The sequence below is a fragment of the Carcharodon carcharias genome, chromosome 7 (genome assembly GCF_017639515.1).
Source record: "Carcharodon carcharias isolate sCarCar2 chromosome 7, sCarCar2.pri, whole genome shotgun sequence".
Taxonomy (NCBI): domain Eukaryota; kingdom Metazoa; phylum Chordata; class Chondrichthyes; order Lamniformes; family Lamnidae; genus Carcharodon; species Carcharodon carcharias.
Window position 1 is genome coordinate 129,471,090 of NC_054473.1, and position 26,325 is coordinate 129,497,414.

Consider the following 26,325-nt stretch of genomic DNA (forward strand, 5'->3'; position numbering starts at 1 on the left):
CACCATGGATGCCCAATCCCTCTACACCTCCATTCCTCACGGGGATGGTCTGATTGCTCTCTGCTTCTTCCTCGAACGGAGGCCCGGACAATCCCCATCCACCACTACTCTCCTCCATCTGGCTGAACTTGTTCTCTCACTGAACAATTTCTCCTTAAGTACCACTCACTTCCTCCAAAGGTGTGGCTATGGGTACCTGCATGGGCCCCAGTTATGCCTGTCTCTTTATGGGGCATGTGGAACATTCTTTGTTTCAGTCCTACTCCGGCCCCCTCCCATAACTCTTTCTCCGGTGCATCAATGATTGCTTCGGTGCCACTTCATGCTCTCGTCCGGACCTGGAAAAATGTATTAATTTTGCTTCCAATTTCCACCCCTCCATCATTTTCACATGGTCCATCAGTGACACTTCCCTTCCCTTACTTGACCTCTCTGTCTCAATTTCTGGTAATAGACTGTCCACCAATATTCATTACAAGCCTACTAGCTCCCACAGCTACCTCGACTACAGCTCCTCACACCCCACTTCCTGTAAGGACTCCATCCCATTCTCTCAGTTCCTTCACCTCCGTCGCATCTGTTCTGATGATGCCACTTTCCAAAACATTTCCTCTGGCGTGTCTTCCTTCTTTCTTAACAGAGGTTTTCCACCCACGGTGGTTGACAGGACTCTCAACCGTGTCCGGCCCATCTCCCGCGCATCCGCCCTCATGCCGCCTTCTCCATCCCAGAACCATGATAGAGTCCCACTTGTCCTCATTTATCACCCCACCTGCCTCCGTATTCAAAGGATCATCCTCCACCATTTCCGCCAACTCCAGCATGATGCCACCACCAAACACATCTTCCCTTCACCACCCCTGTCGGCATTCCGCATGGATCGTTCCCTACGGGACATGCTGGTCCACTCCTCCATCAGCCCCTACACTTCAACCCCCTCCCACGGCACCTTCCCATGTAACCGCAGAAGGTGCAACACCTGCCCCTTTATTTCCCCCCTCCTCACCGTCCAAGGGCCCAAACACTCCTTTCAAGTGAAGCAGCACTTCATTTGCACTTCCTTCAATTTAGTCTACTGCATTTGCTGCTCCCAATGCGGTCTCCTCTACATTGGAGAGACCAAACGCGGACTGGGTGACCGCTTTGCGGAACACCTTTGGTCTTTCTGTAAGCATGACCCAGACCTCCCTGTCGCTTACCATTTCAACACACCACCCTGCTCTCATGCCCACATGTCCATCCTTGGCCTGCTGCAATGTTCCAGTGATGCTCAACGCAAACTGGAGGAACAGCACCTCATCTTCCGACTAGACACTTTACAGCCTGCCGGACTTAACATTGAGTACAGCTTCAGATCATGGACTCTCCCCTCCATCCCCACCCCCTTTCCGATCCCCCTTTTTCCAATTATTTATATATTTTAAATATATTTTTCTTTTCCCACCTATTTCCATTATTTTTAAATGTATTTCCATCCTTTGTTTCATCTCCACCTTTTAGCCTATTTCGATCGCTTCCCCCCACCCCACCCCCACTTGGGCTATCTGTTGCTTGCTTGTCCTGCTTTCTACCCTTAATGTCACCATTAGCACATTTCTTAGCTAATATCACCACCGTTAACACCCCTTTGTCCTTTTGTCTATGACATCTTTGGCAATCTCTCCTTTGCCTCCACCTAACACTGGCCCTCTACCCAGCTCTACCTGTCCCACCCCCCTCAACCAGTTTATATTTCACCTCATTGCTATAATCCCTCAGTTCTGATGAAGAGTCATATGGACTCGAAACATTAACTATATTCCTCTCCGCAGATGCTGTCAGACATGCTGAGTTTTTACAGCTATTTTTATTTTTGTTTCAGATTTCCAGCATCCACAGTATTTAGCTTTTATCTTAGAGTTAATGTTGAGTCCAATTATGACTCTTCTTCGGGACTAGTAGGTGTGCAATGGGTTTTATGCTGTTGTAAAGGGGGGAGCGGTGGATGGAGCCAAAGAGAAGTCTAGGGCCTTGACCCCTTTTGCTCCACCTGCCCCTCCCACCTTTTTCAACAGAATAAAACCTATCACACTCCTACCTCTCTTCAGTTCCAAAGAAGAGTCATATTGCACATGAACCATTAACTCGGTTTCTCTTTCCACTGATGATGCCAGACTTGCTTAATTTTTCCAGTGCTTTCTGTTTTTATATTAGCTAAGATTAGAGCAGCACAAGCATATTTCAACAATATAATAAGATTGTCTGGTGAATTTGAAAACGGCATATACAAATGTATTTCAATTATGTGAATAGGGCCTCCCCATTAGCTAATCATGGTGCTGAATTACCTGACCTTAAGAAATGTAGCAATGGCATAAGGAGGAGAAAAATAGACCCGTTTTCCCCCTTCTGATCATTATCTGCTGCAAGTGCATTTATGTAAGCGTATAGTGTGGACCGGTTCAGAGTTGGCTATGCATTCTCCCTCTCCACAGTTCAATGGCTGTGATTCCTGTGCTTTTATGTTTTGAATAGCCTACCTATAATCATTTCTAAGGTTCACATGTAAATTGTTAATTGTGTAAGGTTCCAAAGGGAAATAGCTTGCAACTGTACTTCAGTAAGGCAACATTGTCTTCAGAAGAATAAGAAGGAAAAAATGTGAATGAAATAGTCAAGTTGTACTTTGTGCTAAAGTGTCTGTTTTAATTCCTAGAAACTCAAGAAAGTGAACAAGTGGAGCTTTGTGAAAAGAGCACAAGATTTCCAGATGTCTCCACAATAATTGGGTAATAGTTATGCAATAAGATCAAATTAATGCTGATTTTACTTGATAGTTATTTGAAGGCATTTTGGTGTACTCACCATATGAATATTGAAAAGTTACTTGTACAAGAGCCTTGCATTGACCTAGGAATTCCACCATTCCAAGGTTTATGCCTCACTATATCAATATGATTGGGGAAATTAATAGAATATGTCAGTAAAAAAAAATCTAATGACCAGGTGGAATAGGAATAAAGCTTCTAGCATTAATGTTACTGTACCTATTTTCTGGCCTACACTGCAATGTTAGTATAATTACATATTTCTGCTGGATGCTGTGGCACCATCCATTTTTGATATTGTAATAAATTCTGAAGCTGAGTATTACGTGAGCATTATGTTATAATGGAACCCAATTATTGAACAGCTTTTAAACTTAAACTTTTTTAATATCTGGAGCCCCTTTAATTGTGCAAGTTAATTAATACAGGCTTATGATTGGATAGCTTCAAAGACTTGGGATTTAGAGGTTAAATTAAACAAAATTTGTATTGTTTTTAATTCTCAGGCTGTAGTTTGGCTGGATTGATTGTTCATCTCTAGTTGCCTTGAGGTGGTGGTAGAACTGTCTTCTTGAATAGCTGGTTATGTTTGATACAGCTTGGAACCTAGCTAGGCCTCTTCAGTGGGTTGTTGGGACTGGAGTCACAGATAAACCAGATTGGGTAAGGATAGCAAATTTGTTTCTCTAAAGGATGGTAGTGAGCCAGTTGGGTTTATATGACAATCTGTCAGCTTCATGGTCACTTTTACTAATATCAGCTTTTTATTTCTTGGCTTTTAAATCTGTGTTCAAATTCTCAAACTGCCATAGTGGGATTTGCCTGGATTATTGGTCCAGGCCTCTGGATTACATCTCTGGCAATCACACCAACACTGTTTTAGTTTGAGACAATGTGCACCATGATGGATAAATGTGCTGAGAATATAATTAGATAATGGTTAAGTTCTAGAATGATGGTTGGAGAAGTTAACTCTTGAATGAAAATTGCCAGTTGTGTTGTTTCATCAATTGAGTTCTCTAGTACAGTGGGAAATAAAATATTTACTGTGGAAGACAGCATTTATAGTTGTAATCTTTTCTATACATACTTTTGAGAAGAGGGAGATAGCTTGAATGGTGCTGCAAATTCTTATTGAAGAAACTGCCGAAGAATGAACCCTTCTCATTTCTAAATAGTTTACTTTGTGTATTAGTATATATACACACTCCACCCCAAAAACCATGTGACAATAGAATCAAGGACTTGAAGGGGAAATATGAGCAAATGAGTGTTATACTCAAAAATAGGATTATGATGATAGTATTCTAATGTCAAGACCTAGGTCAGTTAGCAAGAAGCAAATGAGACACATCAAAAATGGTTTGGCAAATGGTTTAGAAGGGAGGATTTTGTGTTTCTAGGGAAATGGGATAGATTCTATGTGGGGATAAGGTGTACAGACAGGATCCTTTCACCTAAACTAAACTGTGCCAGTGTTCTTCCAGAGAGGAAGAAGAAAGCAGGATTTAGTCTAATGAAATGGGCGGAGAGACTAATAATAAGTATAAGCAAAATTCAAAAGCAGTTTACAACAATAAGCCAAAGATTTTATATATGAAGAGATATATCTAGATATGAGCAATGTTAAAGATATTGAAAGAAAAAAAGCAAGCTCACTTATAGAATCATAGAATCGATACAGCAGAGGAGAAGGCCATTCAGCCAGTCGTGTCCACGCAGCCTCTTTGCAAGAGGAAGTCATCTATTGCCACTCCCCTGCTGTTTCCCCTTAGCCCTGCAAATTTTTTCATTTCAGATAATAATCCAATTTGTTTTGAAAGCCTCATTTGACCCTGCCTCCACCACACTCTCAGGCAGTGCATTGCAGATCCTAACCACCTGCTGTGTGAAAATGTTTTTCCTCATGTTGCCATTGCTTCTTTTGCCAATTACCTTAAATCAGTGTCCTCTGGTTCTCGGCCCTTCCACTAATGGGAACAGTTTCTCCCTGTCTATTCCATCCAGATTTTGTTCAAGATTTTAAACACCTCTATCAAATCTTCTCTCAACCGGTTCTTCTCCAAGGCAGCAGCCTCAGCTTCTTCAATCAATCTATGTAACTGAAGTTCCTCACCTGGAACCATTCTCGCAAACCTTTTCTTCACCCTCTTTAATGCCTTCACATCTTTCCTAAAGTATGGTACCCAGAACTGCATCCAATATTCCAGTTCCAGCTTAACCAGTATTTTATACACATTTATCATAACTCCCTTGCTTTTGTATTTTATGCCATTACTTATAAAGCCCTGGATCCCATATGCTTTAATAGCTCTCTCAAACAGTTTTGCAATCTCAATGGTTTGTGCATATATGTCATCTGGTCCCTCTGCTCCTGCACGCCCTTTAGAACTGTATCCATTCTTCCTACCAAAATGAATCACTTGATAAATCTCTGTCATTTTTAAAAATTCACTCATTGGATGTGGGCTTCGCTGGGCCAGCATTTATTGCCCATCCCTAGTTGCCCTTGAGAAGGTGGTGGTGAGCTGCCTTCTTGAGCCACTGCAGTCCATGTGGTGTAGGTACACCAACAGTGATGTTAGGAACGGAGTTCCAGGATTTTGAGCCAGCAACAGTGAAGGAACAGTGATATATTTCCAAGTCAGGCTGGTGAGTGACTTGGAGAGGAACTTCCAGTTGGAGGTGTTCTCACGTATCTGCTGCCGTTGGCCTTCTAGATGGCCGTGGGTTTGGAAGATGCTGCCAAAGGAACCTTGGTGAGTTTCTGCAATGCATCTTGTAGGTGGTGCACACTGCTGCCACTGTGCCTCGGTGGTGGAGAGAGTGAATACTTGTGGCTGTGGTGCCAATCAAGCAGACTGCTTTGTCCTGGATGGTGTCCAACTTCTTGAGTGTTGTGGACCTGCACTCATCCAGGCAAGTGGAGAATATTCCATCACACTTCTGACTTGTGCCATGGAGATGGTGGTCAGGCTTTGGCATGCTTCCTAACCTCTGACCTGCTGTTGTAGCCACAGTATTTATATGGCTAGTCCAGTTCAGTTTCTGGTCAATGGTAACCCCCAGAATGTTGATAGAGGGGGATTCAGTGATGCTAATGCCATTGAACATCAAGGGGTGATGGTTGGATTCTCCCTTGTTGGAGATGGTCATTGCCTGACACTTGTGTAGGGCGAATGTTACTTGCCACTTATCAGGCCAATATTGTTCAGGTCTTGCTGCATTTGGACATGGACTACGTCAGTGTCTGAGGAGTCGCGAATGGTACTGAATATTGTGCAATCATCAGCGAACATCTCCCCTTCTGACCTTATGATGGAAGGAGGGTCATTGAGGTGGCTGAAAACGGCTGGGCCAAGGACACTACCCTGAGGAACTCCTGTGGTGATGTCCTGGAGTTGAGATGACTGTCCTGCAACAACCACAACCATCTTCCTTTGTGCTAGGTATGACTCCAATCACTGGAGAGTTTTCCCCCTGATTCTCATTGACTCCAGTTTTGCTAGAGCTCCTTGATGCCACACACTTGATGTCAAGGGCAGCCGCTTTCACCTCACCTCTGGAGTTTAACTCTTTTGTCCATGTTTGAACCAAGGCTGTAATGAAGTCAGGAGCTGAGCGGCCCTGGTGGAACTCAAACTGAGCGTCAATGATCAGGTTATTGCTAAGCAAGTGCCGCTTGATAGCACTGTTGGTGACCCCCCTTCCATTACTTTACTGATGATCAAGAGTAGACTGATGGGACGGTAATTGACTGGGTTGGATTTGTCCTGCTTTTTGTGTACAGGACATACCTGGGCAAATTTCCACATAGCCGGGTTGATGCCAGTGCTATAGCTGTACTGGAACAGCTTGGCTAGGGGCATGGCAAGTTCTGGAGCATAAGTCTTCAGTACTATTTCCGGAATATTGTCAGAGCCCATAGCCTTTGCACTATCCAGTGCCTTCAGCCGTTTCTTGGATATCACGTGGAGTGAATCGAATTGGCTGAAGACTGGCATCTGTGATGCTGGGGACCTCCGGGGAGGGCCAAGATGGATCACCCACTCGGCACATGCTGAAGATTGTAGCAAATGCTTCGGCCTTACCTTTTGCACTGCATTGAGGATGGGATATTAGTGGAGCCTCCTCCTCCAGTTAGTTGTTTAATTGTCCAACACCATTCATGATTGGATGTGGCAGGACTGCAGAGCTTAGATCTGATCTGTTGGTTGTGGGATCACTTAGCCCTGTCTATCACTTGCTGCTTATGCTGTTTGGAATGCAAGTAGTCCTGTGTTATAGCTTCACCAGGTTGACACCTCATTTTCAGGTATGCCTTGTGCTGCTCCTGGCATGCTCTCCTGCACTCTTCATTGAACCAGGATTGATCCCCTGGCTTGGTGGTAATGATAATGGCTGGGCCATGAGGTTACAGATTGTGTTCGAGTACAATTCTGCTGCTGCTGATGGCCCACAGCGCCTTATGAATGCCCAGTCTTGAGTTGCTAGATCTGTTCAAAATGTACCCCATTTAACACGGTGGTAGTGCCACACAACACGATGGAGGGTATCCTCAATGTGAATGCAGGACTTCGTCTCCACAAGGACCATGCGGTGGTCACTCCTACTGATACTGTCATGGCAGGCAGGTTGATGCTGGGGATGAGGTCAAGTATGTTTTTCCCTCTTGTTTGTTCCCTCACCACCTGCCGCAGACCCAGTTTAGCAGCTACGTCATTTAGGACGCGGCCAGCTCAGTCAGTAGTGGTGCTACCGAGCCACTCTTGGCTTTGGACATTGAAGTCCCCCAGCCAGAGTACATTCTGTGCACTTGCCACCCTCAGTGCTTTCTCCAAGCGATATTCAACATGAGCTCTGATTCATCAGTTGAGGGAGGACGGTACATGGCAATCAGCAGGTGGTTTCCTTGCCCATGTTTGGGTTGATGCCATGAGACCTCACTGGATCCGGAGTTGATGTTGAGGACTCCCTCCCGACTGTATACCACTGTGCCACCATCTCTGCTGGGCCTGTCCTGCCAGTGGGACCCAGGAATGGTGATGGTGGTGTCTGAGACATTACCTGTAAGGTTTGATTCCAAGAGGATGATTATGTAAAGCTGTTGGTTGACTAGTCTGTGAGACAGCTTTCCCAATTTTGGCACTAGCCCCCAGATGTTGGTAAGGAGGACTTTGTAGGGTCGACAGGGCTGAGATTGCCATTGTCGCTTCCGGTTCCTAGGTCAATGCTGGGAGCCAGTTTCATTCCTTTTTTGTGGCTTTGTATCGGTTTGTTACAACTTGAGAGGCTTGCTAGGCCATTTCAGAGGGCTGTGGGTTTGGAGTCACGTGTAGGCCAGACCAGGTAAGGATGACAGATTTCCTTCCCTGAAAGGCATTAGTGAACCAGATGGGTTTTTACAACAATCATTCTATGGTTAGACTTATAATTCCAAATTTTTATTGAATTCAAATACCACCGTCTGCCGTGGCGGGATTCGAATCCAGTTCCCCAGAGCATTACCTTGGGTCTCTAGATTACTAGTCCAGCGACAATACCACTATGCCGTTGCCTCCCCTTTCATGCACTACTTGTCTGCTCATTCCATCAACCTGTCTATGACCTTTCAAAGTTTAACACTAACCTCACAGTTTACAATACTTAAATTTTTGTGTCATCTACAGATTTTGAAATTGTGCACTGCACTCCAAAGTCTAGGTCGTTAATATATATCAAGATGAATGGGAGTCCTATCACCAATCCCTGGGGAACCCTACTATAAGCCTTCCTCCAGTTTGAAAAACAGCCATTCAGTTTCCTGTCTCTCTGCCAATTTTGTATTCGTGCTGCTACTGTCCTCTTTATCCATTGAGCTCTCACTTTGCTCACAAGTCTGTTGTGCAGCACTTCATCAAATGCCTTTTGGAAGTCTATGTGCAACACATCAATTACATTACCTTCATCTCCCCTCTCTGTTACCTCATCAAAGAACACAAACAAAGTTAATTAAACACAATTTGCCCTTAACAAACCTGATGGTTTTCCTTAATTCACTTGCACTTCCCCAAGTGACTGTTAATTTTGTCCCAAATTATCACTTCTAGAAGCTTCCCCATCACTGAGGCTCAGCTGACTGGCCTATAGTTTCTGGGCATATCCTTATTTCCTTTTTTGAACAAGGGTTTAACACTTGCAATCTCTAGTTCTCTGGTACCACCCCTGTACCTAAGGAGAATTGGAAAATTATGACCAGTGCCTCTGCAACTTCCACTCTTACTTCCCCTGGTATCCTTGGATGCATCTCACCTAGTCCTGGTGACATCAACTTTTCAGTACAGCCAACCTATATAAAACCTCTTCCTCAGCAATTTTTAACCCATCAAGTGTTTCAGCTAACACTGTGACTTGGGCAAAATCTTTCTTGGTAAAGCCAGGTGCATGGTACTCATTTAGTACCTCAGCCATGCCCCTTCCTCCATGCGTAAGTCCACTTTTAGATCCTTAATCAGCCCCACCCCTCTTTTTAACCACCCTTTTATAATTTATATGCCTATAGAAGACTTTTGGATTCCCTTTTATGTTGGTGGTCAGTCTCTTATAATTTCTCTTTACTTCCTTTTTTTAATTCCTCTCTAAACTTTCTATATTGAGCCTGATTCTCAATTTATTATTTATCTGACATCTGTCATATGCACCTTTTCTCTGACTTTTCTTAGTCTCTATCTCTTTTCGTCATACAAGGAGCTCTGCATTTGTTTGCCCTATTGTTCCCCATTGTGGAAATAACCTAGATTGTACCCGAACTACCTCCTCTTTTAAGGCAACTCATTGCTCAGTTACAATTTTGCCTGCCAATCTTTGATTCTTCTTCTACAGAGGGCGTATGAGGGGCCAGGGTTGCACTGCTTATATAGACATCTGCAACGTGTTAGAAATGAAGCAAACTTAGATGGAAGTAAATATTTCCAACAAATTTTCGAGATGCAATAGAGAAGAGAAAAAGTAAAGAAAGAACGAACGGTCTTGTTAAGAGCACTGTTATAGCCATAAAAGGAAGGTTTTACTGATGCTGTTGAGGGCGTTTATTCAAGTTCGTTAGGAGATTTAAAAATAAAATCTGTGACAACGTTGAGAGTGCATTTTGATTGACTAAGTAATGGGTGGAAAATGAGGATGAGATTTGTAAGCAACTTAGAGAGGTTTGCGCTGGCAACAGAGTTTTAATTATTCTGAAGTTGTGGGGGGGCGCTTTGCGGCCTAAGATTGGCTAGGATAGGACAAAAGTTTGTTATAAATGGGGATAGATTCTTGGCATGCGTTTGGACAGGCTTTAATAGTTAGGTTTATATATTTTGGAGAGACACGGGAGATTCAATGCAGTTGCATTGGTTAGTTGATATACATTGGGTTGATAGCACAAGAAGGCACAAATAAAAATCCTTAAGCAAAGAGATGGGTTAAATGCTAGAAAGTATTTGTTTTCATAGGGTTATTGCTCTTTGGAACAGTGTACCAAAACATGTTGGATGTGGATTTGCAGGTTTTTTTTTAAAGGGAACTTGAAATTTCTTGAGAAGATGTTTCAAGTGAGTTACAGGCTAACATAGTCCCCTGATGCTTTGCTTAATTGTCTTGAGCAGGAGAGGAACTGAGCATTGTTTTTCCTGAAATTGCCTTAGTTTTGCTTCTGTGCTCAGGAAATTGCATTGTTAGAGGGTGTACACGGGAGCACTGGCTGACTGAGGTGACGTTAATGGGCCTGATGCTTTTTCTTGTTCTTTTCTTAATTCTTGGCCCACTCAGCTGAGTATACAATACATTTGGCAGTGCATTTAGTAAAGTATATGGCACAGATTGGAACACATACTGAACTGAAGGTGGAAATGTAATGATGTTTCAAACAGAAAATATAATATGATCCATATGGTTGTATATTTGTTTCAGTTTAATTAATCCTGACTTTGAAGAGTCCACAACAAAACCAATTCTTTCTAGAAGACCACTAAAACGCAAAGTTATAAATGAGCATGACTTTGAAGAGGGAGTGCACAATTATCTGGAACAAGAAAAAGGTATAAAATTATTGAACTTTTTCTTGGACTTTCATAGTTTGTTTACCAGTATTACTTTACAACTACTTTAAAGCATGAATGGCCTGGAGTGACTTGTTACCCATTTTGGTTTTGCCTCTTTACACTTTGGGAATGAATAGGTATCATGTTGCAAGGTACTGTAGATAATAATTAGAAAGGCATACAGTTTAAAGCAATGCACAGCTTTTTGTTTTATGTTGTGTGTAAATTGCAGATAAGTGAACTTGGTCTAATTATAAACTATATAGCAACAAATAAAACCGTTAAAGCTTTCTGCGACCTTTCATCTGAACTGGGAAGAGTTAGAAATGTAATAGGGTTTGAGCAGTGAAAGGTTGGAGAGTGGGAAAAAGAACAAGAGGGAAGGTCTTTGGTAGGGTAGGAGACATGAGAGATTACATGACAAAAGTGTTCATGGTGCAAAACAAAAGGGAGTGGTAATGGGGCAAGTAAAGAAACAAAAGTTGTGTCTGGGAAAGGTGTGATTGGTGGGATTGTGAATAGCTGCTGTCTGAAAGCAAAGAGAAGGGTAAAAAAGGAAATGAGAGGAAAAAGAAACAAGCAAAGAAAAAGGAAACAAAATGAGGAAAGAGGTTACAATCTAAAACTGCTGAACTCAGTGTTGAGTCCAGAGGCTGTAAAATGCCCAATCAAAAGACAATGTTGCTTTTCAAACTTGAATTGAGCTATATTGGAGCACTACAGGAGGCCAAGGACAGAAAGTTCCGAGTGGGAGCAAGATGGAGAATTAAAATGACAGGTGACTGTAAGCTCAGGGCTATGCTTGTGGACTGAATAGAGGTGTTCCTCAAAGTAATTACCCAGCCTGTGTTTGGTCTCCCCAGTGTACAGCAGATTGCATTGATAAAAGAATAGGTGTTGCATCTCCTGTACTTGCATGGAAAGGTGCCATGGGAAGGGGAGGAGCTGTTGTGGGTGGGCCAGGTGCCACGGAGGGTACAGTTACTTCAAGAAGAGGAAGATGTGCTCAGTGTTGACATGACACAAGGTGGAGGAAAGGGCGGAGGATAATCTGTTGTGTACAGAGGCTGGTGAGGTGGAAGGACAAGGGAATTCGATCATGGTTTTGGGAAGGAGAGGAAAGAGTGAGCGCAGAGTGCGTGAAATGGAACAAACATGCTTGAGGGCCCTGTCAACCACAGCAGGAGGGTAGGAGGAGGAAATTCCTCGATTGAGGAAATGGAAGACATCTCAGAAACCTCAATAATATGGAAGGTTGCACTGTTGGACCAGACGCACACGAGACTGGGAAAATGAAATAGAGCCCTTATAGGAAACAGGGTTTGAGGAAGTGTAGTCAACTGTGGGAGTCAGTGGGCTTGTGGTGAACAATAGTTGATGGCCCTTTCCCAGAAATGGAGAAGAGAAGTTAAAAACGAAAGGGAAGAATTGGAAATAGTTCATGTGAAGGGAAGGGTGGAAGTTAGGAGCAAAGTCAATGACGCTTTCCTGTTCCAGGTGATAGCAGGAAATGATACCAATGCAATCTTCAATATATTGGAAAAAGAGGTGAGAGAGAGGACCTGAGTAGGACTGGAACAAAAAATGTTGCACATATCCCATAAAAACCCAGGCATGGCTAGGGCCCATGTGAGTATTGATAGCGACACCTTTTATTTGGAGGAAATGAATGGAGTTGAAGGAGAAGCTGTTCAGTGTGAGAGTAAGTTCAGCCATGCGGAGGACGATGGTGGTGATTAGAGGACTGGTTGAGCCTCCATTCAAGGAAGAAATGGAGAGCTCGCAAGCTGCCCTGGTGGGGGCTGGACATGTAGAGGGTTTGGGCGCTCATAATGAAAAGGAGGTGGTTCAGGTCAACAAACTGGAAACTGATGGAGCGCGTGGAAAGAGTCACGATGTAGATGGGAAGGGACTGGACAAGGGAAGAAAAAAAGTCAAAATAAAAAGAACTCAGTTCTGTGGGGCAATAACAGGTTGGAATGCTGGTTCTACCGGAACAGTCCTGGTTGTGGATTTTGGCAAGGAGGCAGAAGCGGGCTGTTTGGGATTGGGGGACTATTAGGTTGGAAGCCACAGATGGAAGATCTTGAGAGATCATGATATCGGTGGCAGTGCTGAAAACAATGGCTTGATCTTCAGAGGTGGGGCCATGGCTTAGGGGTATGTAGGAGGAAGTGTCACAGAGTTGCTGTTTGGTCTCTATTAGGTAGAGGTTGGTGTGCCAGACAATAACAGCACTAGCTTTGTCAGCAGATTTGATGACAATGGGTGGAATAATATGGGGGTGGAGGTGCGGATGGCAGCTCCCCAACCCCCCAGAAACCACGTCGGCATGAAGCTGACCAACTCCACGCCAACCAGCCCCACAGCCATAAAGTGCTGCGGGCCACATTAATGAGGGCTGGAGTTAAGCCCCAATTAGGATGGAAGTCCCACCCTTTGGAGCTGCCAGCCAATCGGATTGGCCGGCAGTTCCATCAGACCCAGCAGCACCAAGATAGTGTCAGTGGCCTTCAATGGTCAATATATGGATTGGGATCATTACAGCTCCAAGCACTATAAGATTGGCTTTATCGGCAACTTCGTAAATAGAGCCTGAGCCATTTGCTCACCATGCAAGCTTGATGCTGAAATACGACGCCATCCTGTGGGATAATGGCTACCCTGATAAGATCATTTTGCGCTGTATATTGCGCAAACTCGGAACAAGCCCAAGTTTGTCACTTTCAGCCCTGAAAAATGCCCAGTCTACCTTGACTTACCCTGGAAGGGCAAGGTATCTCAAAAATTTGAGCAACAGGTGAAGCTAACTGTTTCATGCTGCTACTGTGCAGTAGCAGCACAAATGGTATTCGCCACTAACAGGATGCTGCCATCAAGCCAAAAAGACGTTCTGCCTATCACACAAATGAGTAATATGGCTTATGAATTTTAGTGCCAGTGTGATGCTAGTATGTAGGCTGTACTTCCCAAAGACTGGCAGATCGTATCATATAGCATGTCCCTTCTGCTCTTCACCACGGGCAAGGTACAGTCTGCACCCATCCAGTCCGTGCTTGCAAAACTCAAAACACAGTATCCAACATTAGATGTGATTCTGCGATTGGACAACATTTTCTAAGTAATCCTCAGTGTGCGAAGAATAGCGCTGACAACCAATTTAAAATTGTCAGTCAGGCTTGCCGTGTTATGCATTTGCATGTACTGGAAGCTACATATTTTAATACACAGGGCCCCGTTCTTTGCAGACATAAAGAATGTGTACAGACATTGCAACTGTTTCAGCTAAACAAAATAAGTGCCATCCATTCACTGGTTCAGTTCCCAGAGCAATGCCTTGACCAATCAGAGTCAAGTTGCCTGGTTTAAATTTCAAATAATGCTTGTCAGTTAACTGTCTGTCACCAACTGGTGCATTCTCCATGGCAATGCCTCTACCAATCAGAGTCCACTTGCCAACCAATCATCACTCACTTCTCATACAGTATAAATTCTTGTTTTCCTGACATTGGCATTTCCTTACGAATTGTCCTGATGATTGCAAGATGAAAAGCTTCGACAAAAAAAGTCTCTTTTTTTCAGCAACACTCAAGTTCCATACTACCAAATATCTATTTATAACATTTTTCTTGACCTAGTTAAAAGTATGCATGGCATTCTTTGCGAGCGATGACCACATCCCATGAATGAAGAAAAAGCCAACATACATAGCTAGTGGTAGTCTACTAAACTCTTCTAGCTTATTTCACCATTTAAATTTTTTAATTTAATTCATGGGATATGGGCGTCGCTGGCTGTGCCAGCATTTATTGTCCATCCCTAATTTCCCTTGAGCTGGTGGTGGTGAGCTGCCTTCTTGAACCCCTGAAGTCCACATGGTGTAAGAACACCCAAGAAAATATATCCATTTCCAACTCTATCTTCTCGCTTTGGTTCTGCAACCCTTAATATGCTTGCTTGATGAAAATATGTTGAAGATGTTTGAGAGCTCACAAGTGGTTTAATTGGCGAATGTAATGCTTAGCTCTGCACCAAGTGAGCCTACCAGGAAGATCCTAGGGTCAGTACCTGGTCCGTGCCAAATTAGTTCGTCTGAGTTCAGGTCCTTTGACAAGGAGTGGGAAGTCGGCCAATGATCTTGGCTCAGTACATAGAGACCTGCTGGAAAATGCATATTGACAGTTGGGTTTCAGATGGGATCTCCTTACAATGCAATGTCCTACTTACATTTGTTAAGAATAGTTGAGATGCCAGAGATCAGCTGTTGATCCTGTTGTCACTCATAACCAACACCTGTGTACTTACAAGAAGGAGTCACTGTTGAGCAGGAGTTCAGCTTTCCTGGTGCAGGGATGTTGATACTTAATGATGTCTCCCCGAAGCTGTCCTGGCTATGATTATTCAACTTAGCAGAGTCCAAGCACTGATCATAGCTTTCTGATTTGTGCTACTCAACACAACACAGTTATATTTACTCGAAGGGGTTTCACCATGTTTGAAATATATCTGGAAAAATCAACCATCGTTACCCAAATGAACTATATGTACAAGCACTTATGGGAACAGAGGTGGTAAATGTGTATCACAGAAGTATCTCAATGTTCAGTTGTTTCTCTGCTAAAGTGCTTGTTTGTATTTTTGTAAAAGAACCTGAAGAAATTGAAAGATCTGGACCATTTGAAAAGACTTCAGGACTGACGGACATTTCACGAATAGTTGGGTAATAAATAACAAACAAATAATAAAGTTGTTTTTTAATATTGAAAAAATCAAATTCAGTTTTATTATATGGTTTATTATATATTTATTGATGGTTTGGAGATCAGATTCCATGATTATCCAGTTTTCTGTGAAAACCATAAATCAGCGGCATTGATAATGTATCAGTCAAAAATAACTTGATGTTAGTAAATGTTACCATTTATGGAATTTGGGGACTTTCATTGCACTTGCCGTGGTGCAGTGGTCCAGATATTACAGACCAATCATAATCAATCATCTTTAAGTCTGTTAATCCCATGGTAGCAACTGCAAGTTTTCTTTTACTTTTTGGCAGAGTTGGAGTTGCACTGATACTATCCTGAGTTGATTGTAATTTTCTTGTGTGGATCCGATCCCAGATAATTGGCATTTTTCTTTTAGCTGAGGTTAAAACAAAAAAAATTAGGTATCATTCCAATATTCCCTCTAATTTCCGTTTGCTGTGCTTGGATTGTTTTTTAAGACGACAATGTGACCATGTGTGCTTATACCTTAAAGGAAGCATTGGCTGTACGCAGTAAGTTATGGAAAGCTGCATGGCCAGGCACTTGCTCAGCTTGGAGAGAACATTCTATCATTCTTCCAATCTCTCTCTCTCTCAATATTCTTTTCCTTTTCTCCCTTCTGAAGGCAATGGTCCATATGGGGGTACATTACTCAACAAAATGACCATCCTTCCTTTGTAAGCCAAGATAATGAGTGTTTGAGGTAACTTGTTAGTGGGGTATCACAGCTGAGCCTATTCTTTTCCTCATTCTATGTGCACAACTATACAACAATCTCTATATAGCAGTTGGTTGCAGGCACTCTGTCAAATTTTATTCATTTTAACCCATAGGCACTGAAGCCAAATTATAGTGTCTCAAATAAACAAGAATCCAAAGCGCCTCCCTTTTTATCAATTCTTGGAGGTGAGTTTGCAAAGAAGATTCCAAAGGGTGACAACTTTCTGAAAAGCTGTGAGGTTCCCACAAGGCTTTGTTGATGAATACACTGACCATTGTGGAACCAAACCATACACACCAACAGTGTTCCCTCTAAGCTGTGGGTGTGTGGTTGTGCAGCAACCAGGAATTGTGCTGCACAGGGAACAAACAGGCTGTGTATGAGCAATATCTACATGCAAGCATGCGTGGCCGGGCATCAATCTTAAAGGGACCGCATAGCGCAACAAACCAACCGTGTACAGAAAACAGAAGTTAGGGGGAATATTGCACACCAGAAAAATGCAGGCTTAAACTCCTGGTAGGCACCAACATGATCATAAGATGACAAGGGGAGTATTATTTGGACCAGGGAAAGAGAAACATCAGCTGAGAGTTCCTGCTCCTGCATGCTATTCACTGCTCTAGACATGTGCCTGCTTGTGAGTGATGGGTGAGGGCAGGGTCAGGCTCAGGCTCAGAAATGAGAGCAAATAACATTGATTTTTTTTTAGATTGTTCCTCAATTGGAGAAGAAGCCATGATTCAACTGTGTACACCTAGAAGTGACAAATTGGGTTTTTGCCCTGTGCATTTGTACAGGCTGATGCAAAGCTTAGCCAAACCTAGTGGGATGAAGGTAGGTTATTAAAGCAGAAGAGCACATGGGAAATCGCCCAGAGAGCATCCACATGTGTTGAATTGTGACCACTGTTTATATGGTTTTAAAATGCTGCTGCTCATTTGCATAACGCACAGCACAGAAACAGGCCATTTTGTCTGACTGGTTTCTGTTGCTGCTTATGCTCTGCATTAGGCTCCTCCTACTTTTATTTCATCCTATCAGCACAATCTTTTATTCTCCTCCATGCGTTTATCTAACTCTCTCATAAATACATTTTTGCTGTTCACCCTAATTACCCTACTTTCTTAGGATTAAAGAAGTTTCTCCTGAATTCTCTGTTATATTTAGTGGGGGTAACTGTCTTATCTTTATGGACCATTTTGGTCTCCACATCAAGTAGAAACCTCTTTACTTCAATCTATCAAACCCCTGTGTAGTTTTAAAGAGCTCTATTGGATCACCCCTCAGTCTTTTTTCAAGAGAAAAGAACCCTAGCCTGTCTACCCTTTCCTGATAGGCATTTTGTCTCATTCTGGTGTCATCCTGGTGAATCTTCTTTGCCCCTACTCCAGCGTACAAACCAGATCTGTAGAGTATTCTGGACATAATTTAGAAGGGTTTTAACGTAGAATTTACCTGGTATGCTGGAATATTAATTGTCTATTGCCTGGTAGCTCTGGCAATGACTGTTGCTTTTGTGACCTCTTAAAGTTTATATGGTCAGTTTTGCTGGTTTACAACTGACCCTTCAGGTGATGCAGTCAGGATTTCAGGTGAGAGGAAAAGCTGAATACACTTGCCCAACCTCATGCAAGTGTATTTTTGGACAGTAGAACATCAAAAGCCATTTATGATACCTGTGAAGAATGTATTGATAGTTTTCTATCTGTTGCAGATCAATCAATTTTGACACTGATGAGTCGGTGTCAAAGCCCGTTCTCAGCAGAAGACCGAGAAGAGACAAACTCATCAGTGAGGATGATTTTGAAGAAGGAGTACTTTTCTACCTACAACAAGCAAAAAGTTTAGTAAATGTTTTGCTAAATACTTACCTCCTGCTTTTTGAAGTTTTATCTGGATCCTGCAGTCCCTTTGTTTTAAACTTGTACAAAACTCATTCTTCAACATTAGCTGTTCTTATAATTGGATGGTAGGATTTCGGTGACAGCTGCCTGGAGTGGCTTACCTGTTTTTTTTCCCTCCTCTTTTTGGTAAAATGAGTCACTTCTGCTCAGGATATCCTTCATCTCCCTCTCCTCAGTTACCATGCTCTAAGAGGACGTTGGCGAGCGTGGACTTACATGTGTTGGTCCATGGTTATGCTTGGCAAGGTACTGCAGTGGTTTGCTATTGCCTCCTGCAGGTTCTGGCTGACCAGGAGACCCTCCCGCTCTTACTATCTGCCATAGGCGCATTGGAAGAATTTGCAGGTTGATAATCAACCTGTATGGCCACATTATGAATGCACCTTCTGTGGCCATCAAGTACTAGAGTAGGACTCGAATCCTACTCCTGGCTCAGAGATAGGGATGCTATCACTGCAGCATGAGACACCCATCCTTCAATTACCTATTCAATTTTGGAAACTTGAGTCCTATAATTGTATGACACCGTATATTGACAAGTACCAGGCGCCCTAGTGAATTGGAATGTTTTGTGAAATGTTAGTGAATGCAATTTGATGTGACCAAGTACAATGGTGTATCAAATGCAGTATATAATCACTACTGTTCAACTGTTTGAAGCTTCTTTCACAGAGTGATAGAATATGGATGTGTGGCTCAATGTTCCATGGAACTAAAGCAAAGTACAACTGGCACACTCGAGTTGAAAAATCCCTTGTAGGTTTTGCACCTGCTGTGTGCTGTGATTATGTTGTCTGTGTTTTTACAGCTATGCTGTGCTATTATCACAGCATGCTTGTCGGGCAGACCTGGAGAAGACAGTGAGTCTCGAGCTCAAGAATTGGCAACTGTTTAATAGACAACAAGTTGAATTAAAAATCAAAGCCAGCACTGTGTACATATTACCAATAGACCAAACCTCCTCTCTGCCATTATCCTCTGCTTGACCTTATCTATCATACACACTTGCCTATTCATTGTACATGATTTTTTTCCCCTCCCTCTTGTGACAGTGTATACTGGGTGTTTCCTGCTATCTAACCCAGTCCTCCTTTTAGATGCTAAGTTGAAGAAGAAAGTGAGATGGCTTTCTGATGAATGCCAGTGAGTATCTCCAGGAGTGGATGTGGCTTTTCACTCCCTGTGCTGGTATTTAAACTGCTGGGGTAGCTGCCCAAGTCTGTCCGCTTTCCGGCTCAACATGAACTATTTGAATGGAGTAGTTAGTTGGCACGTTGTTAGATTTTCCTGAGGAGACAAAAATCTCATTTGTGCCTAATGCTTTGAAACCTTGTATCAGGGTACTTTCCAGATGATTCCCAGCTGGATGAATCCAGACAAGACAGTCATGGCAATTGGAGTCCAAAATTTCTAGTTAGTCATCAAGTCAGAACATTCCCAAAAGTATCCAGAGCTGGGATTAGGACCTCTGCTAAGGAGGGATGTGGGTAGTGGGGAATGCTGCACTGTAGATGACTCTAAAAGTGTCATGCATTGCAAATGAAACAACAATGTGCTGATTTGCTAGATGACCTCCTTCATACTATTGACTCTTACAGTGTGTTTTACGTACTCAGATTAGACTATAAATTGACTTCAATGACAACAATTTAGGAACCTAGTAACTGAAGGGGGTCTTGAGTTAGTCCATAGGCCAACTTGTTTGAATCATGGAACAGTCTAGGACAGAAGGAGACCATTCTGCCCATTGACACTGTGCTGGCTTCTTTGACGATCAGTCCAGTTGGCCCCACTGGTTGGCTCTTTCCCCATAGCCTTCAAAAGGGAATTGGTTAAATATTTGAACAAAAAAATGCAGGAATACTCTTGAATCTGTTTTGATCACCCTATCAAGCAATGCATTCCAAATCATACTCACTTTTGAGTAAGGAAAGAAGTTCTTTCTTATGTCACCTCTGCTTCTTTGCCAACCAACTTAAATCTCTGCCTTCTGGTTATCAACTCTTCAGTCACTGGAAACTGTTTCTCTATTTACTTCATCTAAATCTCTTGTGAATTTAAACACCTCTATCAAGATTCGCCTCTTGTCTTCTCTGCTCTGAGAACAACCCCAGCTTCTCAAGTCTTTAACAGGAGCCCCTCAAACCTGGAACCATTCTAGTAAATCAAAGCCACCTCATCCTCTGCTGCTACTTCCCTTTGCTACTTGTCAGTTGTAGTATCTGCATCACCGAATATCTCCTTCTGAAACTCTAAATTAAATCTGTTGAAGTGGGTATTTTTGTGTTGGTGTTTGTAACAAATGGAGTGAGTACCATATGTGTGCTGTATGATTGTAAGTGTAGCATTCATCAGGGCTGTGGCTGGAGAGATACCTTGGGAACATCCACAGAAGTACAAAAGATTCTAGTCTAGAGATGTAGGGTGTCCTGCAAAACCATCGGAGTTGACGATTTGGAGAATCATTCCCTCAAAGCGAGTTAGGGGCTTTAGGTTAGAGGGTTCCTGCTGATTGCTTGCCTCCAATCTATTTATGCTTGGAGAAGAACAAAGTCCACACAGCCAGGATGGAAGTGCTGTAAGTTTGAAGAGTTGTGACAATTGTTTAAACCCTGTTTTTCAAAATGTGTGCGCCAATGAGTGTGCAGCTTGCAGTTGGCTGTAGCTTGAAATTATTAGGCTGAGGAAATAAGCCACATAATTGAAAAGCTTCTTGGAAGGTGCGCAATGCATGGATCTGGGTTGCTTTGTGATTGTGAGAAATATCCAAAATAATCATGCACCACTGGAATTCTTTGAGGTGAAAACTTGTGGTGCAGCTATGCCATATTATTACACTTAAAACAGCTATATTCAGGGTGCATCTACCTTTGCAAACCTCCCAACATGTTGAACTTTTTCTACAGTGGTGCTGATGATCTCTCATGTGAAATGGCATTCAGTCGTTTTGTCATCTCTTAGGCAGATCAGCCCTCAGACTTTTTTAAAGGTTTTTAGCTTCTGATTCAAAATTAGATGCTCCTTGTTTGTTGCACCTTCATCAGCATTATCTTTGCAGTTTTCTCTGAAAAGGGGACAATCCCCTGAAATGAAGGCCTGGATCTTAGTAACTGAAGGCAGCCCACACCCTTACTTTTTCTCCATAAGCCTGCAAATTGTTGTTCAAATATTTATCCAGTTCCCTTTTAAAGTCTACTATTGAAGCTGTTTTGAACACCCTATCAGGTAATGCATTTCAAATCCTAATCACTAATAAAAGGTAAGACCATTTTCCAGCCTTTGATATGTGAGAGTCGGGGAAAGGCCAGATCATCCTATCTCCATCCCTCCTTAGTTAGAGGAGTTAAAAAATCAAAGAATGATCATCCTTGTATTGAGCTCATGGATGTTTCATCATCTTATAGTCTTGATGAAACAAAAATAAGCTTAACTGAGAACTAAATTTGGATGTTGAGCAATGTACTGCTATAATCTAGAAGGACAAAGGCAGCAGATATGTGGGAACACCACCACTTGGAAGCTCCCCTCCAAACCACTCACCATGCTGACTTGGAACTATATCGCCATTCCTTCACCGTTGCAGGGTCAAAATCCTGCATCTCCTTCCCTAATAGCACTGTGGGTGTACCTACTCCACATGGACTGCAGCAGTTCAAGAAGGCAGCTGAGCATCACCTCAAGGGCAATTAGGGATGAGCAAAAAATGCTGGCCTAACTGGTGACACCCACATCCCGTAAATTAATTTTAAAAAGAATCACAGAGGGAGACAGGCCCCCAGATATGAGAATCTATGTCAGAGGACTATCACTCAGGATTCCTGACAAATTCTGACCTACAAAGTACAGACTCCCGTTCTTTAATCGCCAGTGAGTTTATTAAGTACCACAAAGAAATTTGAAGTTAATACTTAACAATGGCAACAAGTATAAAGTGAAACTTGGCTCTGATGGTTCCTGATACCAAGCTCTCTGAGCAATGTTCTGTTGACCATAGTCTGTCTGTCTTCTGGATTTGTGCCAACGATGTGTTGTAGCTTCTTTCTTTTATCCCCATTGAGAAACCCTTGCCATGCCATTTTAGGCGATAGTTTGTCCGAGCCAATATGATTGGATCAAGTTGAGTCATTGATAGACCATGGACTCCTTATGTCCCAACATGTAGGCACTTACAGGTGCTTCTTGTTTTTTCAAAGATTCATATTTCTGTTAATAGTTCAACTTGTGCAATTCTGCAATTTTACATTCATCTTATCCTGCCTTTCTGCAAACAGTTGCTAAGGTCCTAAGGTCTCCATCTTATCTCTGCCATTGTTCTTACACAAAGGGTTTAGCAAGAGTATAGCCTCGAAAAATAATTTCGTAATAAAGCAAGCATTAACTCAAGCAAACTTCAAAAAATTTGGTGCACATAACATAAAATTAGTTATATTAGCTTAACTGTCCTATCTTTCATAAACATAAAATGTGCTATAGTCTGTTGTCCCCGCAATGACCCGTATGATTTGGTGTGTAGGCCTCCTTCCATCTGCATAACTTTCCCTTTTTCAGGGTGAGCTCCGCGCAATTTCACAAATGTACATCCTCCAACATTGACAAATTGACAGTTTTCAGTGAAGCTAACCATCATGCTTTGCAGTTTAATTTTGACATTACAGTCCCTTAAGAATATTACAGAATGATTATTATAGACAGCAACAATCTACTAAACCCATCTGTACTGTTCAATTCTAATTTTAATCATAATTCAGGCAATTGTGATGAATCAGGCACTTTTCTGGATTACTTTTTGGAAACAACATGTAGATTCCTGAAAATAAACAGCAGTGGGGTTGGAAATTACATTACACAACTTGCTGCTTCAATTAACAAAATAGTGTTCTGCACTGGGAACATGAGGACAAATAGTTCCTTGTCAAAGTCAGTTCTTTGTCAGGTGTGGAAAAACTGAGACAGATTGCAAGAACGTCCAGTTAAATAAAATGTGCAAGTTAATGCCAGGGTTAATAAAGATCAACGAACTTAAATTCAGAAAAATCCGTATGTTTACTCCAGTTAACACACAAAAACCAACACATTTTAATGACAATGTCAACATGCTTTGGTAAGTCTTGTCCCAACTAAGTCAAATATGTGTATGAATTATACCAAGTCTACATTAATTAGCTGGCTCAAACACAAGTCAGTTAATCAGAAATTTAATTTTGCAATTGATTTAATATTTTGCTTGAATAAACAATTCAGTATCTTAGCACTTAGATTAAAGAGAAATGATAGGGTGCAAATTAGATACAATACTCGTGCCTCAAAACAATATATATAATGATCAACAAAACCCATTTTTAATGCCCTGTTCTAAATAGTCATTAAGTTTACCTTTCCGTCTTAAAAAATAAATTAGCATTGAGGGGATTTATTTCCTCTCACCATCTTTGCTATGGGAAAATTGTTCACAGATAGATCTCATTGGCTGCAGCATCAGGTTGCTCCACACTATTGGTCAAATGTGTGAAAATAGATTGATAACCTTGATTTCTGCAGTTGCATGACTAAAGAAACAACATTATGTTTTTGAAATCTTAATTTTTAGTTCAGCGCTATTAAAAATTCTTGTGCTTCCCTGCATTTAGGAGGTTGAGCATGGGGAGTTGCAGGAGCTTTGTTTCGGGAAACTGTCCATATCCAAACAATTTATTCAAGTTATCAAAAACTTTTTAAAAAGATAGAAGTTATACCCTGTTTTTCATACTGGTGTAATATTGGCGCAATTTCTCAACAAGGCAATTAAAGGAGGGTGGATTGACAGATTATTGGGGCATATTTGACAAGTATTTAACATATCTTTGACCCAAGGTGGACAGTGGGTGAAGGTTGCACAGCTAGACAGTGGGGCACGGGCCACATCAACCATTCTTTTAAACCAATCTGTACTGTTCTATTTTAGTTCAGCCTGTATATAGACTGAAATAATAGGCAGCGTTTGTGCATAGATGTTAAATTTAAATAATAGCGTGTCAGTGAGATTTATGGCTTATTGCAGACTTCTGCATGGATTGTACGACAAATATAAACCACCTCTAGCATAATGCAGAGAATTGAGGTCTGGTTCAATTAACCTGGTCTCACAGTAAGGCACATGAGGTACACTTTAGACAAAGTGATAATCCTGCTGGAAAGTTTTCTGAGTTAGCCTTTTTTGGCTCGCATGAATATGGTATATTTGGTTCACCTGATTGCTTGTACTAATGGATTTGAAAACAAATGCTCTGATTTACTCAATTTATTGATTGAATTAACTTTCTTTTAAACCAGACAGTGGAAAATTGAATTTCCATTTTGTTGTACTCTTGTTTCATTCTCTCACAAAATGCTAATTGCTGTGAGTATAGCTATCTGAATGCTTACTGTTTACGTCTGTTCATCCAATCTTAATAAGTAACACAATGCCAAAACTGAGGAAAAGCTAAGTGTTTATGGTTCACCCTCTTACTGTGAGAAAAATTCCCCTTGACCCCCTTGCTCTTGCAAAGTTGATGCTTAGATTTTTTTGTCAAATAATATATGATGAACAAAGATTCATCACATAATCTCAGTGCAGAAGAGGCCCATCGAGTCTGCACCGACATGTGAGAAACACCTGACCTACCTACCTAATCCCATTTACCAGCACTTGGTCCATAGCCTTGAATGTTAAGACGTGCCAAGTGCTCATCTAGGTACTTTTTAAAGGAAATGAGGCAACCCGCCTTCACCACCCTCCCCGGCAGTGCATTCCAGACCGTCACCACCCTCTGGGTAAAAATGTTTTTCCTCACATCCCCCCTAAACCTCCTGCCCCTCACCTTGAACTTATGTCCCCTTGTGACTGACCCTTCAACTAAGGGGAACAGCTATTCCCTATCCACGCCCCTCATAATCTTGTACACCTCGTTCAGGTTGCCCCTGTCTTCTCTGTTCCAATGAAAACAACCCAAGTCTATCCAACCTTTCCTCATAACTTAAATATTTCATCCCAGGCAACATCCTGGTGAAACTCCTCTGCACCTCCTCCAGTGCAATCACATCCTTCCTATAGTGTGGCGACCAGAACTGCACATAGTACTCCAGCTGTAGCCTCACCAAGGTTCTATACAACTCCAACATGACCTACTTTTGTAATCTATGCCTTGATTGATAAACGCAAGTGTCCCATATGCCTTTTTCACCACCCCACTAAAGTGCCCCTCCGCCTTCAGAGATCTATGGACACATATGCCAAGGTCCCTTTGTTCCTCAGAACTTCCTAGTGTCATGCCGTTCATTGAATACTTCCTTGTCAAATTACTCTTTCCAAAGTGTATCACCTCACACTTTACAGAGTTAAATTCCATCTGCCACTTATCTGCCCATTTGACCATCCCATCTATATCTTCCTGTAGCCCAAGACACTCAACCTCACTGTTAACCACCTGGCCAATCTTTGTGTCATCCGCAAACTTACTAATCCTACCCACCACATAGTCATCTATAGAAACAGAAATACCTGGAAAAACTCAGCAGGTCTGGCAGCATCGGCGGAGAAAAGCACAGTTGATGTTTCGAGTCCTCATGACCGTTCATGAGGACTCGAAACGTCAACTGTGCTCTTCTCCGCCGATGCTGCCAGACCTGCTGAGTTTTACCAGGTATTTCTGTTTCTGTTTTTGTTTTGGATTTCCAGCATCCGCAGTTTGTTGTTTTTATAACATAGTCATCTATGTCGTTTATATATATGACAAATAATAGGGGACCCAGCACAGATCCCTGACGTATGCCACTGTACACTGGCTTCCAGTCAATAAAGCACCCTTCTGTCATCACCCTCTGTCTCCTACAACTAAACCAATTTTGAATCCACCTTATCAAATTACCCTGTATCCCATGTGCATTTGCCTTCTTTATAAGTTTCCCATGTGGGACCTTGTCAAAGGCTTTGCTGAAATCCATATAAACTACATCAACTGCACTAACCTCATCTACACACCTGGTCACCTCAAAAAATTCAATCAAATTTGTTAGGCATGATCTCCCTCTGACAAAGCCATGCTG

General features: G+C 42.1%; 1 protein-coding gene across 1 annotated transcript in view; it reads left to right on the plus strand.

Moving 5' to 3' along the window:
• Nucleotides 1-26,325, plus strand: part of LOC121280051 — a 76,352-nt gene that overhangs the window by 27,662 nt on the left and 22,365 nt on the right. Inside the window, exons 7-10 of the mRNA XM_041191680.1 lie at nucleotides 2,696-2,768; nucleotides 10,737-10,864; nucleotides 15,515-15,587; nucleotides 18,072-18,199. Coding sequence (XP_041047614.1) covers nucleotides 2,696-2,768; nucleotides 10,737-10,864; nucleotides 15,515-15,587; nucleotides 18,072-18,199 — 402 coding nt within the window. The remainder of the gene's footprint in view (nucleotides 1-2,695; nucleotides 2,769-10,736; nucleotides 10,865-15,514; nucleotides 15,588-18,071; nucleotides 18,200-26,325) is intronic.